At 37.7% G+C, this 16,523-nt stretch overlaps 1 protein-coding gene across 3 annotated transcripts in view; it reads right to left on the bottom strand.

Annotated features, from left to right (window-relative positions):
• Nucleotides 1-16,523, bottom strand: part of VPS41 (VPS41 subunit of HOPS complex) — a 153,439-nt gene that overhangs the window by 90,592 nt on the left and 46,324 nt on the right. For all 3 annotated transcript variants that reach the window (XM_031951910.1, XM_031951907.1, XM_031951898.1), the window contains one exon: nucleotides 11,062-11,139. In XM_031951910.1, coding sequence (XP_031807770.1) covers nucleotides 11,062-11,139 — 78 coding nt within the window. The remainder of the gene's footprint in view (nucleotides 1-11,061; nucleotides 11,140-16,523) is intronic.

Genomic DNA, 16,523 nt, shown 5'->3' with positions numbered 1-16,523 from the left:
GGTTAACAGACAAACTCAAAAAACCAAAGTAAAATAATGGGAAGCAAGAAAGGTGAGATAAAAGAGATAAAAGGGATCTCCATCTCAGATTTTTCTTAATTCTGTCTCTATTTGTCCATAATGAGTTCACTCTCTAAAATTACAGCTACATTTTGATGTGTTTCCTATACAATAGGTGCATAATAAATGTTTGCTGAATCCAACTGGTTACATTAGTGACACAGAGAATCCCTCCCCAAGGGGTCTGGTGAATGAGGCCAGGATAGAGTTAACAGACAAACTCAAAAAACCAAAGTAAAATAATGGGAAGCAAGAAAGGCGAAATGAAAGAGATAAAAGGGAACTATGTCAGATTTTTCCTAATTTTGTCTCTGTCCATAATGAGTTCATTCTCTGAAATCACAGCTATATTTGGAGGTGTCTCCTATACCGTAGGTGAATAATAAATGTTTGCTGAATCACCTTAGTAACTCATTCTGGAAACAGTGGTTAGGATTGTCTGGCACGCAGACCCAGCCAAGGAAAAGGCTTCCAAAGGCTGGCTGTGAAAAGCTGTACGCTTCCCCAACCTGATGAGTCAAAAAAGAGGTTTGTCCAATGTCATCCTTGTCTCATCCTGGTCTGAGGGGAACCGTGGGGCCCAAAGACTGGGTCGGTACCAGAATAGTTCTGGGTTCTAGCAGGCTGTATGCCAAGTTTGGAGGAAGGTATCGAGAACTAGCCTCTGTGAGGGGAGGCACGAGCAGCCTTGTTTTCTTTTATATTTGGCCACAGCAGTTTGTGAAATAGAGCCCAACATCATCTGTGACAGGAACACGGGCAGTGATTGTGGATCTTCTGAAGTGTGAGCAAAGCATCTGGTAACAACTGGGCGAATGTCTACTGACCGCCCGCAGGACCCTCTGAGCCTGCTCTCAGCAACCTGATGGCAAAGAGGATTAAGTGAAATGTGGGACTATCACACCTGAGCTAACTGGACAAGCCAGAGTATGATGGGCAGTGAGCGCCAAGGACTGTGGGCTGTGAACACCACGGACCGCAGGCCGCGAGCACCACTGCCATGCACTGCAGACTGCGAGCACCGTCACAGACCGCAGGCTGCAGAGACAATCCATTCATGGGCATTGGTACAGTCTGGGAAGGCTTCAGAGAAGATGGGATTGGTCTGGCTACAGTTTGGCAGCGAGCAGCAGAGGGGCCTCTTGGAGGGGAAAAACAAGGAAATATGAAAGAGCCAGGCAGGTCCAAGTGCCTGAGGGCAAACTGGTCTGAAGGGCAGAAGAGCTCCCGTAGGGAAGGAATGAGAAGACTAGAAGGGGATGGGAGGAGTGCTTGACTAATCGGTGCCAAAGATTTTATATTCTATCCTTCAAGCAATGAAAGTGATTCAACAGGAAAGTGACATGAGGAAGAGGTGGTTTTAGGGAAAAACTGTAGTAACATGATATTGGATAGATGAAAGAAAAAGGGAGGGGAAGTGCTGGGGAAAGTAGAGAGCAGGGAGAGCAAGCTGTAATAGTCTAGGCATTAATTAAATACAAACTTTTGACCAAAATCTTAAATTTCTATGAAAATAATTTGTATCATTACCCAACTAAAACCTATACCAAATACAGAAGCGGGCATTCCTTTGAAATCTGGTACCTGGAACCGAAAGGGAAGCTTGGGACCATGCCTATTGTGTCCTCAGGAGAGACTGACTTCAATAGCTGTGTATTGATCTCAGTAAAACTCCCAGAACACCCTTAAGGTAAATTCCTTTTCTTTTGCTGCTTTCCATTCCCTCCGCATTTATCAACTAGCCCCTGCTTTGCCACACACGGTCCCCATGGGGGCCACCTTGAAGCTCCACTTGCGGGAAGACCAGTAATCAAATTGCTTCTCCTGTCGCTCCTCAGGTACCTGAATGAGACCAACCTCAAGGCTATTTCAACATTCCCCAACATGGAATTAACTTGACAACTGGTCAAAGTGGGCTTTCAAGTGACATTATTTTAGTTAGAAGTTACATAGTTATATAATTATAAGTTATAAGTTCAAGGAGAAAGAAATAACTTCTATTTATTTAAAAACCAGGCTGGTTTTTCCCAGGAATATGAGATCATCTCAAAGTTTATAATGGAGTATTTAGGGAAAAAATGGTTTGATCTCTATTGATGAAGACAATTTTCTCAGCAACTTGGATGGTTTCTTATTGAAACTAAGCCTATTTTGACTTTTTCACTGACTAAGTTTGGGTCAAGCAGTAAATAATTTTATAAAAGCTTTCTAAATTAAGTCTAAAGTGTCTTCAAGTTATGAATATTTTCATCTGGGAACATTCAAACATATGTGGCTAAAATATCTTAATTAATTTGTATCTATACTGCTTATTCTCATAATTCTACCTAAATTAGGATAATAAGATTCAAAATAATCCATTGTATTTTAACTCTTTTTATTCACTTAGAACAGATCTGTCCTGATATAAAACACTAGATCACTCCTCTAATCCCTCCTTCCAACCTGCCTGCAGAGTTACAGGAGCAACCTCAGAAGATCTAATCTCAGTGGTATGATATCATAAGCTCCAAGATTACTGTCACTCAAGCGGATTTTTATTGAAAAATCCAGTGGCATTTTTAGATGTAAAGAGAAGGATTGATTGCTTTAAGGGAAAAATATAATTCTGTCACCTTACAAGATGATATGGCTAGAGCACTGGACTGAAGAAAGAGAGACCTCAAAGTAAAAATTCAAATTTGGCCTCACACGCTTAATTGACCTTGAGCAAAACAGCCAACCTCTGTGCCTCAGTTTCCTTAACAGCAAAATGGGGGTGATAACAGCACCTAACTTCCACAGTTGCAATGAGGATCAAATGAGACATTATTTGTAAAGCATTTAACATATAAAAAACACCATCAACATCATCTATTCCTTGTATTGATCTGGATGGTGAACTTCACAACTCTAGCATTTCTACATTGTATGGGGCAAAATCAGCTGATTCTCAACCCTCATTCTGCCAGCTGGGAAACCCCTAACTCAATAAACAGCACACAGACTCGATAGAAGATCCAATAAAATGACAACAGGAACTAATGCCCTGTATGAAGTCAATAAATACTTTTGGCCTCCATTTTTTTCTGGTTCTATTATCAATGAAAAACAAATCTTAAAAAGTGATCCATCATCTGCCCAGGTGTCTTACTAGATAGAGCTCTGTCCCACTGCTTCCCCCAACTAGAACAGCTGCCCTCTGAATCTGGGTCTGACATCTTTGGAGGTCAGACTATGTTCCTCCCATTAGTGATGATAGAGAATTACTAATCAAAATCAACAAACACTGTGTGCACGTAGCTGGTGGACAGGACTGGAAAATAAATATCAAAATTTCTTGCTTAAGTTTAGCCGATGATGCTTTTCTTCCACTTAGATTTAGAAATCTCGAAAAGAGAAGCACTAAGTATGAAAAACAAACAGGTTTTTTTTTTTGCTATTATTGTTTTCAGATATGACATTAAAGTCATTAAATTCAGATATTGATGGAAAAGATGGGAAATCAACAATGAAAAGTGATGAAAAACACATGGAAGTTTGTGGGGCTATGAACTGCTACAACCATTCTGGAAAGCAATTTGGAATTATCCAAAGGAAGTGTTTGAAATGCCCATACTCCTTGACCCAGAAAGATTCTACTGTTGGCTATATGCTAAAAGGAGGGGTAGAAGAGGTCAGTGACAAAAAACAAAGTTTCTACATACATCCAAATATTTATAGCAGTACTTTTTGTGGTAGCAAAGAAAGGACAACCAAGTCAATGCCCATCAATTAAGAAATAGCTAATCAACATATAAGTGGGAAAATATTATAGTAACATAAGCACTTTACAAATATTCTCTTTTGACACTCATGCCAATCCCTTACTGCTATTATTACGACTACATTTACATTTACAATTACAATTACATTTACAGGAAACTGAGGTAGAAAGCATTAAGTTGGGATGATCGCGTTAGGACCCTGGATATTTTAGAATCAGCTGGAGTCAGGATCAGCAAAAGTCCTTGATCTTTATTCTTTGTGGAGGTGAACAGAATGGTGATAGGAAAGGAGAGGAATCACAACAGGAATCTGGCCAGGAGTGACTCTGGCTTTCTCACTCCACCCTCTAAATCCTGCCTCCATCTCTCTATAGGCCAAACAGATCAAACCTGCACAGAGAGTGGGCAGGGACATTCTTTCTCCAAGCATATACTAATAGAGTATTGTCCAATTAAGTGCTCGGACCTCAGTGCATCAACTCAGTTTTCAGCCCATTACATTAAGTGACTAGCCTAAGGCCAAACAGTCAGTAAGTTTCTGAGGCCATTTTTGAACTCAAATCTTTCTGACTCCAGGCTCAGGTTCTTTCCCTTGCTGCTTCTGCAGGATGCTGCTTTAGACTCTCCCTAATGTTTTTTTTTGTTGTTGTTGTTGTTCATATTTTTGCATGATATTCATTAAGTTTATTGTTCTACGGTTTTCTGTGTCTTGACCTTTGATGGCTGAGATATCAAGAACATAACTGTATCTTGGGATCACTTTGGAAGGAAGAGTTTAATACTAGAATTAATAGTTCTTTAAATGTTTGATAGAAATTAAAACAACTCTGAGATACCACTACATAGTTCTCAGATTGGCTAAAATGACAGGAAAAGAGAATGACAAATGTTGTAAGGGATGTGGGAAAACTGGGACACTGATACATTGTTAGTGGAATTGTGAATGGATTCAACTATTCTGGAGAGCAATTTGGAACTATGCTCAAAAAGTTATCAAACTGTGCATACCCTTTGATCCAGCAGTGTTTCTACCGGGCTTTAATCCCAAAGAGATCCTAAAGGAGGGAAAGGGACCCACATGTGCAAAAATGTTTGTGGCAGCTCTCTTTGTGTTGTGGCAAGAAACTGAAAACTGAGTGGATGGCCATCAGCTGGAGAAAGGCTGAATAAGTTATGGTATATGAATGTTATGGAATATTATTGTTCTGTAAGAAATGACCAGCAGGATGATTTCAGAGAAGCCTGGAGAGACTTACATGAACTGATGCCGACTGAAATGAGCAGAACCAGATCATTATACATGGCAACAAGAAGACTATACAATGATCAATTCTGATGGACGTGGCCTTCTTCAACAATGAGATGATTCAAACCAGTTCCACTTGTTCAGTGATGAAGGGAGCCAGCTACACCCAGAGAGGTGTGTGGGAGGTGAGTGTGAACCACAAAATAGCATCTTCACTTTTTCTGTTGATGTTTGCTTGCATTTTTTTTCTTTCTCGGTTTTTTTTTCCTTCTTTACCCAATTTTTCTTGTGCAGCAAGATAACTATATAAATATCTATATATAGATATTGGATTTAACATATTTAACATGTATTGGACAACCTGCCATCTAGGGGAAAGGGTGGGGGGGGGGAGAGAAAAATTTGGAACAGAAAATTTTGCAAGGATCATTGCTGAAAAACTACCCATGCATATGTTTTGTAAATGAAAAGATTTCATAAAAATAAATAAATGTTTGGTAGAAATCACTTATAAATTTTTATGGTTCTAAGCTTTTTGTCCCCTTAGCCATTCATTTGTCTTATTCAATTTCTTTTTCTAAGATGGAGTAAGTCTTTTATTTCTGGTCTGAATGTTCTATGTTTTTGTTTTTTTGCTCATTCATTTCATTTAGATTGGCAGTTTCATATTTGCATATTATTGGGCAAATTAGGTTCTAATTATTTTTCTTCACTGTGAATTTACCTTTTATCATTTTTGATACTGATAATTTATTTTCAAAAACCATTAGCTAAGAAATTGTCTATTTTGCATTTTCTTAAAAAAAAAAAACTAGTTTTTGTTTTTATTTTCTTTTGCTTTTAATTTTAAGTTAAATTCCTGGATTTATTTTTGGTTTGGCATTAGAGGCCTTAATGTACTGATTTTTACACATATTTTTAAAGTTTATATGTGTGTGTGTGTGTGTGTGTGTGTGTGTATGTTTTTATGTATGTTTTAAAATTTCATGCCCAATTCATTAATTTACTTTTTCTTTTATTGATAAAAGTATCTAAATTATTCTGGCAGAATCCAAAAATTTTTGGCACATTGTCATGTTACCATTATCTTTAATGAAATTGATGTTTCTATATTTGTTCTTAGATCCCTGTTTAACAGGATTAAGTTATTTAATCTACTCATCATTTCTTTGACATTTCTTATTGAATAAAACTTTATTGCATTATGATCTATAAACATTTCTGCTTTTCTGCATTTATTTATGAGAATACTTGGTCTATTTTTGTGAAGATGTCAGGAAGAGCTAAGAAAGAGGTTATCCTCATTTCTACTCATTAATCTCCAGAGGTTTATCATATCTAATTTTTCAAAAATTCTATTTAGGTCTTTCACTTTTTTATCTTTGGGTTAGGTCTAAGAAAAGTATATTGAGACTTCTCATTACTGTAATTTTATTATCTATTTCTACAATTCATTTAATTTTACCTTTAAGTATTTAGATGCAATGCCATTTTATACATCAATATTAATTCATTATCTTCAGTATGTTTCAGCAAAATGTAATGTCCTTACTGCTGTTGTTACTGAATCATGTCTGATTCTTCCTGACTCCATTTGGGGTTTTCTTGGCAAAGTAATGAAACAGTTTGCCATATTCTTCTCCAGTCATTTCACAGATGATGAAACCGAGGGAACACAGTATCTGAGACTGGATTTGAACTCACAAAAGATGCCATATCCTAACTCCAGATCCAGCACTTTATCCACTGTGCTACCTACCCACCCTGTTTCCTTACTTACCTCTATAATTAAGTTTAATATGGCTGTTGCTTTGTGTGAAATCATGATGGTTACTCCTGCTTTTTTAAATTTGGCTGAAGCAAAACAGATTTTGTTCTAGGCATTTATTTGAACTCTGCGTGAATCTTTCTGTTTCAAATATATTTCTTAGAAACAATATTGTTGAATGTTGCTTTCTCATCCAATCTGCTACTCTCTTCCATTTTAATGGTAAGTTTCTCCCATTCCCATTTGCAGTTATGATTGTAAATGGTGTTTTTCTCTTGAACATCATAATTTCCCTCTCTTTATTTCCTGCCCTCTCTTTGTAAAAAATAAAACTGTGTAGAGAGAACAAAAGTGAATTTACTATCAGTGCTCTAGATTTGGTGTAATCTGCTTCCTCTGCCCTTCTCTTTCCCAAAAGCAAAGTCCAATAAGTTTTTATCCTTTTTCCTTTAAAGCTTTTCTTTGGAATCCACCTTCCTTAGAGTTTATTATGCTTAAGATGAATCTCTCAAGATAAGTAGCTGTTTTATTTTCCTTAACTCCCACCCCACAAGTCTCCTCATATTTCCCTCTTTTTCTCCCTACTGAGTGAAATGGATTTTTTGCAATTGTATTCTTCCTTCCTATCCTTTAGATAAGAATAAGGTCCAAATGTCACTCACTTGTCCAGCCTCCATTTCTCCTAGATTTTACAGGACTTTTAATTGTATACTAATGTCTATAAGATAATGCTCCCCTTCTTTCTCTTTCTTCCCCCCACCCACCCTCAGGCCTCTTCCTTTACATTCTTTTTTAAGAATACAAAAACAGGACAGAAGCACGAGTTCTCTCTCTCTCTGTCTGATCCCTGATGTTGACACAACTCAGAGAGGTTATATACATTGAAAGAAATAATGGGGCATAGCCAGGGTGTGGCTTGTGGGTTACATACATTATTTCTTTCAATGTAAACGGTTTATCTGTATTTAAAATGTCCCTTATTGTCATAATTCGCTCATAATTACTTTTCTATGGTTCTCTTGACTCCTGAATTTGCACTTTAAAGCTTTTTCTTAACTATTTTTTTTTCACTAGGAATTCCTGGAAATCCTCTGTTCAATAGAAATCAATTTATTTTTTCCTTTTGTAATTATTCTCAAACTTTTCTAGTAAGTAATTCTTGATTGTAAGACTGCCTTCTGGAATATGCTAAGTCAAACTCTTGGACCATCTACAATGGCAACTGCCATACCACAGGTGAGCCTCTCTGTAGCTTTTCAGTATTTGAAGTCTTTTTTCTGCTTAGTTGCAGTTTTTTTTTTTTTTTTTCAGCAAGGAAACTGGATTTTAGTTATAAATATTCCTGAGAATTTTTTTCAGGAGGTGATCACTGGACACTTTCCATTTCCATTTTGCTTTCTGTTCTAGGAGATCTGGGCAATCTCCTTTGACGATTCCTTAAAAGCTGCTGTCTGTGATTCTCTCTCCCCACCTTGCATCTCACAAGAAGCCGGAGTCCACCAATCTAGGCCTGGGGCTGCTTCTTGCCTTAGTGCACAGCCTCAATCCTCTTGCAGTTTCCATGGCAACCCACAAGCCACACCCTGGCCAGGCTCCATCCCAAGTGTGCACCGACCTCTCTGTCTCCTTATGCTGAACAGAGCTGGAAATGACTCCCTGGGATGTTTTCTTGAACTTTCCAAGGGCAACTTGGTCTGGACCTTCATGGAACGGCTGTAATGGAGGACCTGGATTGTACTTCTTTCTGCTATTCCCCCATCTTGCTTCTGCCTTCTCACTGGCTAGTTTTGTTGAACTTTTTTGGTATTTGATGGGGGGATGGTGTACTGAGAGAAGCTGGGATATAGAGTTGATATAAAATCATATAAACTGTATTGGTTTAAAAACATTAAAAATAAACTGAACTTACAGCCAGACTTTCAAACTGCTTTATCACAGTGCTAAGAAGCAGTTTTTTTTTTTAAATGAAGGATATCATATACATATACATGTATATGTATGAAGTAGTATATATATATATATATATATATATATATATAAAATATAGATATGCAATTGCTCTCATTAAAAGGTTTTTTAAATCATTTAAAAATACTTTTCATTACATTGTTATTTTATCCTTTTTAGTTTCTAATTTGGACTATTTGTTATATTACATGTAATATTTTTACAAGTAATAACTATACACATATTGGAATGCTTGCTCAAAACATTTTTCTGGACTGAGTGCATGATCAGGAACATTCGGAAAAGAGAACCACTTATTTCCCACTAATTAAATTTTTGTATATACTGATCCTCCACATGAATGACTCAACTCAAGACTCCTATCACTTCTCACTATCTTTGCCTCTTCTTCCAAACTCTCTATGTCTTATGGACTGAATCCTCTTTCTCAATTAGGAAGCAGAATTGACAAACTCTTCTCTCTCCTTACTCAATATGTTCTTCTACTTCCTTTTCTAGACTGATTCCTGGAAAAGTCTAGCTCTTTCCATCTGACCCTGCCTCCATTCAACCTGAGCCATAACCAGCTCTGTGACCCACATGTATCGAGTAACCAAGGAGGAGCTTCAGGCCAAGGGTCACATGTCTAAGTTAACTCGACTGCCAGACTTGAACTTGATGCCTTCCTGGTCCTCTCTGCCTGGATCAGTACTCCTCTAGGTCATACGTGCCCATTAATACAAAGTGTCACAAAGAAGATGATCTGCCGTTACGCCTGCCTGAGCATCCCATACACCCCAAACCACCAGTGGGGAAGCTGTGTTTCAAGGCAACTAAGGTTTCCTCCAGAGCTTTCTCCCAAGGAAACCAAACCTAATAATGAAAGAATTAATTGGAGTAATCCAAGAGTTAATGGACACGAAAGCATTTCCAGGTATAGAATGTACCTTCTGCATCAAGCAACATTATGGTCCCTTTATTTGCCTTTTCTATCTGTAATTTACTGGCACTCAGAAAGCACTCTCTCCATGACCCAGCCCTCTCCCAGGCACTCCCTGGGCCAGCAGAGTCAGAAATAAGCAACCCTAGTAAGAAGCCCAATATGCACTTCTTCCCAAAGCTGAGACCTAAAAAGTCTCAGAAAAGGGAGCATTAGGCACCGGAAGAGTTTTATGACAATTCTCTCCCCATAATCTGAGACTGTTCAATGGCCAAAAATGGCTTTTATAAAAAAAGGTCCTAGAACCTGAAACACGGAGAAATGATGATGCAATTTGGGATGTAATAATTAGATTTCTCAAAATCAAAGGGATCCGACCCCCAGTGTCAGCTTTAGAACACGCAGCCCAAGTGATAAGCTGGGTCCCCTCCAAGTGCTGACACTGCACTCCCACCGAGAATGACTTCCCCTCAGGACAAGTACTTATTTCACAAGCCAATAACTTTCAAAATACCCCCTCACATTCAGGTACACATGCAAGTTTTTTATGTTGTTAAGATGCATCTTAAGATAGCAGAATACAGCTCTGAGTTCAGCATTTCATTCAGCCTAAATGATTTCATGAACCACAATATCATACCGGCCCAGTTCTTCTCCTTCAATCAATACAATCCCCTAAGAGTCCAAGCTTCCAAACATTCACATAAAATATTAGCTTTATATATATGGAGTAGATAAACTGAACTAGCAAGGTAATCAATCAATTTTCAATTACATCTGGCATCTCGATGAGACGATAGGGTACGGCACTAACAATCGACAATAGTCAGCTAATGAGTGGGCTCGTACCTTTAGGATGTTATGAATCCCCCCGAAGTATGTAAATTAGGACTGTTATTTGCTAGCAGAAATGCAAGATGTTTTTCTTTTATTTATCCAGACACTATGTGCTTGTATATTAACACTTACACACATGCAAACCCACGAGACAACCGAAAACAAACTCTATTTAAAGTCAAATGGTTGACTATAACTACATTAAGGCATTTAAATGGGATTCAATGTAAACAGCCCCTGTTTGTACGTGTCTATAGAAAAGTTATTTAAGGTAATTGGGACAGAGGGAATTCTCTCTTCAGCAAACTCCATTTAAATAAGATTTCTGTGTCTCCTGTAAGAAAGGTAGACATGCAGTCATAGCACATAGAGATTGTTGCTAAAATCCATTCCTTTAAGTGATCAGGACTGAAGTTCAAAATACACTTGTAAAATATTGACATTTTAAAACTTTATTGTGATTTTATGTATAATCTCAAGTTTAGCACGTGAATGGCCATCCATATGGTATACTTACAATGTCAAACTTTTGAGTGATATTTCCTTGGACGTCAAGCAAATAAACCTTGCCATAGTGTGTGCCCAGTGCCAAAAACTGTAAGAAGAACAGAAAGGTCAATTAATCAACACAGGATTAACACACGTTAAGCAAACCAGTCTGAAAGTCAAGCTACTTAAGGGGTAAATGATTAGCAATGTGTCAAGCAAATGCACCCTTTGGATGAGGGTTGTTTGAGCTTCCCTGAAATGACAGAACAGAGCCAGCAACTCCTATTATTGCAATAGTGCAAGCTGACTGTCAGAATGAGTCATGAGGACCCTCATCTACTGACACCTAATGGGATGTCTGCAGTCTACACACAATGCCTGATGGTCTGTGGCAGCAAATTAAAAATGCGGCGTGAAGGGAGATGTGGGGCCCAACGCACACAAAAACAATCACACAAAAGGATGATCACCAGGCCCGTTACAAAGCATTTACTCGCCAGGTTTGGGCAGCCACTTGAGAAAAAGCTGAAAAAAGACAAAGCTTTGCTTGGATCATTTTCCAACGGGGCCCCTCTCCTTTCATTCCCCCCCTCCCCCAAAATCTGAAGATATAAAGGATCACAGATAGATTTTTAGTCAGTTGTCATTAGAGCACAGCTCAGAAAGTCAGTCGCAAATGCTCTGGGTATATCTCCATTTTCTCCTTACAAAGCAAGGTCTTTGTGCATCACAAAATTACTGTTGAAGAGAACATCCATTTGGCGTGTACAGGGAAGGCAATGAGAGGCAAGCATACCATGGGGACTTGACCTCCGCGAACTAACCCTAAGTCAACCAGAAGAAACTTCGGGATGACTCGGCTACCCCAGAGAACTCGACGCCTTTTATTTTCCTCAGCATTCTTCCAGTGGTCTCAGCCCCTAAATTCTCAGTATTTCACTGCATGTAAGCATGCTTCATTGCAACCTATAATGAAATGCTCAAATTTACAGGCACTGCTAAGCATGTCAGTCAAGCAGTACAATCTTTAAAAAATAACCTTACAGAAAGTCAAGGTTTAAAAGGATTTATCAAAATGGAATTGCTTAAAATGAAATTTCAGCTTGGACACTTAAAATATGAAGCTCCACTAAAGAGGAGTCAAAAAAAAAAAAAAAAGGAAAAGAAGGGGTTCATTAGAAATTCATCCCCTGCAATGCCTTTCACTCCTGCAAGGTTGCCTTTTTTCAGGAAGAAAAAAAGTCCCCCGGGTATAAAAATCAATACTGGTTAATAAAACATCAGGTGTGCAGACATAACTAGGTATGACTATTCCAGTGCACAAGGCCTGCTTGAATGCACCAGGTGTCATGACGATTAGTCATCCAGGGCAGACAGCAAGCCTGGTGAAAATATGATGCCTTAGCACTTGGGGCCAACGGGGAGAGCATTCTGGCGGGGCAGGAGCCTAAAGATCTAAAGCAGATCGGGATGGTCGCTACAAAACCCAACTAGCTCACCAGAATTAGGAGCATCAGACTACGATGATACTCAGCTTAACCGTTGGCAAGATTTCACAAGGCTACTTTGAGAGGGTCTATTTGGGCAACTGGCAGTCTATCCTAACAGTCTAAACTAAACCCCACCTTCATTTCCACTCCCCCATGGGGAAAAAAGCCGATTTCTCAAACACCACTGTGCTCTAACTATAGAAAAATACAGATGTGCCCTACAAACATTTCTCATATTTCTTTAAAAAAAAATCAAAAACTTAGGTACATAAAAAGCTTTGTTACATTATCCTCCCACATTTCAGCTTACTGATGATTTTTGTATTTCTACTGTTTTGTGGGCCTCCTACCAACTGAAAATTTTAAAGTTATTTTCTACAAAAATAAGTTCTTCCTTAATTTCCAAAATATATTTTTTAATTTGAATTATAAATAAAAAATGAAAACTACTAAGCCCTTTTTGATTCCAAAGGGCTCCAATCAGAAATATTGTACTATGCATGTAAAGGACAAGTTAACTAGGAAGTTCTCTTAAATCCGGGGTTGTGACCCCATATGGGAATGCGTAACTGAAGGTAAGGGCAATTAAATTATAATTTATTTGTATGTATTTGTATGATTTGTACATTTATTTCATAAATCTACATATCCAGGGGTCATGTAAAAATTTCTCAGGAGAAAAGGGGTCACAAGTGGAAAAATTTAAGAAACCCTGATCTTGCAAACACTCCAGACCAAAATCCTGATCAGGAAATCCAAGACAAAAATCACAGTGAGTCACTTCTCTGGCTTAGGTCGATATAGGTAGACAGGTGAATGGCCAGAAAAGGTCTTTTGGGGTATTCAAGTGTACAAAGAGGCTGGGACCCAGCACCAAAGGAGGTCCCTCCGGGAGGGGCTTACCCTGGAGTGGGGCACAGCACTGGCTGCCAGCTCACCATTCAGTTCCAGGTCGAAGCCAGGGCTGACTGACCCAGAAGGTGAGGCACAGTCAGGGACCCTGCGCTGGGTACCAAGAAAGGAGAAAGTTCCAAAGATATAGCGTCTCTCCAACTTAGAATCCAGAAGGATCAGGTCTCAGTTCAAGCCTGACAGGAATCCTAGCCAAAGAATTGCAGCTGTGTCCATCTGAATCAGCAGAGCTTTCCCCCGGCTTGACGGTCACTGAACTGTCTACTCAACAGTCTACTCAACCAAGCTCATGAGCAGGGGACTTGAACCCAAACCCAGGGCAGAAATGAGGAGAGCTCAGCCACCAGGGCAGAAATTGGATCACTTTGGGAAGGCCGGCAGCTGGTGGGCTCCCATTGATTACAACATTCAGCAACCCCCCCAAAGCACCAGCTCAGATATCGACCCCACCCCAAACACAAAGTCTGATCTCAGAAGTAAGAATGAACCAACAAGCAAACCAAAATGAGCCCCACCATAAAAAGCCAGGCCGTGTTTAACATATACTGGACTGCTTGCTGTCTAGGGGAGAAGGGTGGAACGAGGGGAGGGAGAAACATTTTGAACAGAAGGTTTTGCAAGGGTGAAGGTTGAAAACCACCTTAGCAAATATTTTGAAAATAAAAAGCTATTAAAAAATGTTCAAGACAAACTCAAAAAAGAATGACTTTAAATATCTACAAAACCTTGAAGAAAACCAAGGTTCAGACATATGTTCGTCTAGAACTCCCAAAACAGATGAAGCAAAAGTTGTTTTTTTTATTAAAGAATCTAAAAAATGTTTCCATAAATGAAATGATAGTAATAGAGGAAAAAATAGGAAAATAAATGAGCAATAGGAAAAAACAAACAAATTAGAAAAGGAACAGCTTAGAACAAGAAATACAAAACTCTATTCAAGAAAAAACTCTCTGAATAGTATAATACCCAGACAGAAGACAATAACTACATTAGAAAATAGGAATCATTAACTCAAGTCCAAAAAAAAATAAAAATAAAAAGATTGAATAAATAGAAGCTGTAATGTATTTAATTGTAAAAACAACAGCCCTGGAAAATACATCCAGGGGAGATAATTTAAGAATCATTAGACTACATAAAAGTCATAATGAAATAATGAGCCGAGATAACATATTTTAAGAAATCATCATTAGAAAACTACTAACTCAGCTGAGAGAGTAAAATGGAAAATGGAAAGAATCCACTGCTCATCCCCTGAAACTTCAAAAAAAAAAAAAAAAAAAAAGAAAAACTTCCAAAAATTATACCCCAAATCCAGGGCTTCCATATCCAAAATAAATCAAACATTCAAACAACCAGAAAGAAAGAAAGAAAGAAAGAATTCAAGTTCCGGGAGCTCAGTGAGGATGATAAATGATTTGGCAACCAATTATAAAGGAGTGGGGAAAAGATAAAAATAAATAAATCAAGGATTGGAAAGCTTGGAATATGCCATTTCAGAAGGCAAAGAATATTAGGTTATAACACAAATAATTTATTCAGAAAAACTGAGTATAATCCTAAAAAGGAAAAAGCAGACTTTGAATAAAATAGAAGACTTTCAGGAATTCCTGATGAAAAACTGAAGTACAAACATGACAATAAAAATATTAAAAAGTAAATATAGATGAATCATAAATCAGGATTCAACAAATAGTTTACATTCTAATATGGGAAAATGATAAATGTTTCCCCTCAAAACATTAACATCATCATCATCATCATCATCATCAGGAATAACAAAGGTTGTCTAATTAGACATAGAGCTTGAGAGTTATTATCTTTGGATGAACTTGAAAGGATTTAAAGGGAAGGTAAGAAAAATACCTTGGGTTACAAAGGGAAGAAAGGAAGGATGGAAAATTTTTTCTCTCATTATTGGAACACACAAGGAAAAGTCAAGGAGAAGGGTCATAAGAGGACCAAGAGATATTTGAATTTCACTGTCATCTGAAAATGGAGTGAAAGGAGTGAAAAATAACATACATACAAGGTTGGGAAAAAAATATATTTCACTCAAAAGGGAAAACTGAGAAATAAGAAAAGGGAGAGGAGAGAATAAAAGGGAAGATATATTAAAGAGTGGATTCATTCTAAGCAAAACAAACTTTAACTGAGGACATACGAACAGACAGATAACAGGTCTTTTTTTGTAGTGGTAAAGAATTGAAAATTCGCAAAATACCCACTAATTGGGGAATGGAAGAATAAATTATGGTATATAAATGTGATGGAATACTCTTATATTGTAAAAAATGATGAAGGGGATCATTTGAGAAAAACCTAAGAAGATGTACACCTGTTCTGAGTGAGGTGAACAAAATCAGAAGTTTATTCAGTGGCAATAAAACTGTAAAAACAATTGTGAAAGGCTTGGAAACTCTGATCAGCACAATAATCAACCAAGATTCCATATAAACATGCTATTTATATTCTAATAGGGAAGATTCAAATAAAAAATGAGACCTATTTTTTAAGACAAAGCTAATGTAAAAATCTGTTTTGTGTGATATGTTTTTAACAGGCATTTTAAATTTTCTTTTTTTCTAAATTAGGTCTCTCCACTAAATTGATGAGGGGAAAGCAAGGGTTAAGATGGACTGTCATTGATTGATTTTTAAAGATTAATTTAAAAAGTCCAACAAGAAAATAAGCAAGTATTGGGAAGTGAGGATTGTAAAGAAAGATAAAAATGAAGAGGGAATAGCTGCACACAAAATAAACTTCTTGATCCTGAAAAAGGATTAAAAGGAAAAACAGAAAAGCAAAGACCTGGAATCTAGGGCGTGTCCATCAATTGAGGAATGGCTGAACAAACTGTGATGTACAAAGGTAATAGAATACTACTGCACTGTCAGAAATGATGAAAGAGATGATTTCAGAGAATCCTGAGTACATGTATTCTTGTGGTATGAACAGGAATTAAGTCAGCAGAAGAACAATTTATACAAGAACAATATTGTAAATAAAAACAACTTTGAAAGACCTAGGAACTTTGATCAAAACTATAACCATTCATGTCTCCGGTGGACCTGTAATTAAGGGATGG

This window comes from Sarcophilus harrisii, chromosome 1, assembly GCF_902635505.1.
Source record: "Sarcophilus harrisii chromosome 1, mSarHar1.11, whole genome shotgun sequence".
In the NCBI taxonomy this organism is placed as follows: Eukaryota; Metazoa; Chordata; class Mammalia; order Dasyuromorphia; family Dasyuridae; genus Sarcophilus; species Sarcophilus harrisii.
Note: the sequence above shows the minus strand (reverse complement) of the source record. Positions and strands in the feature narration are given on the sequence as shown.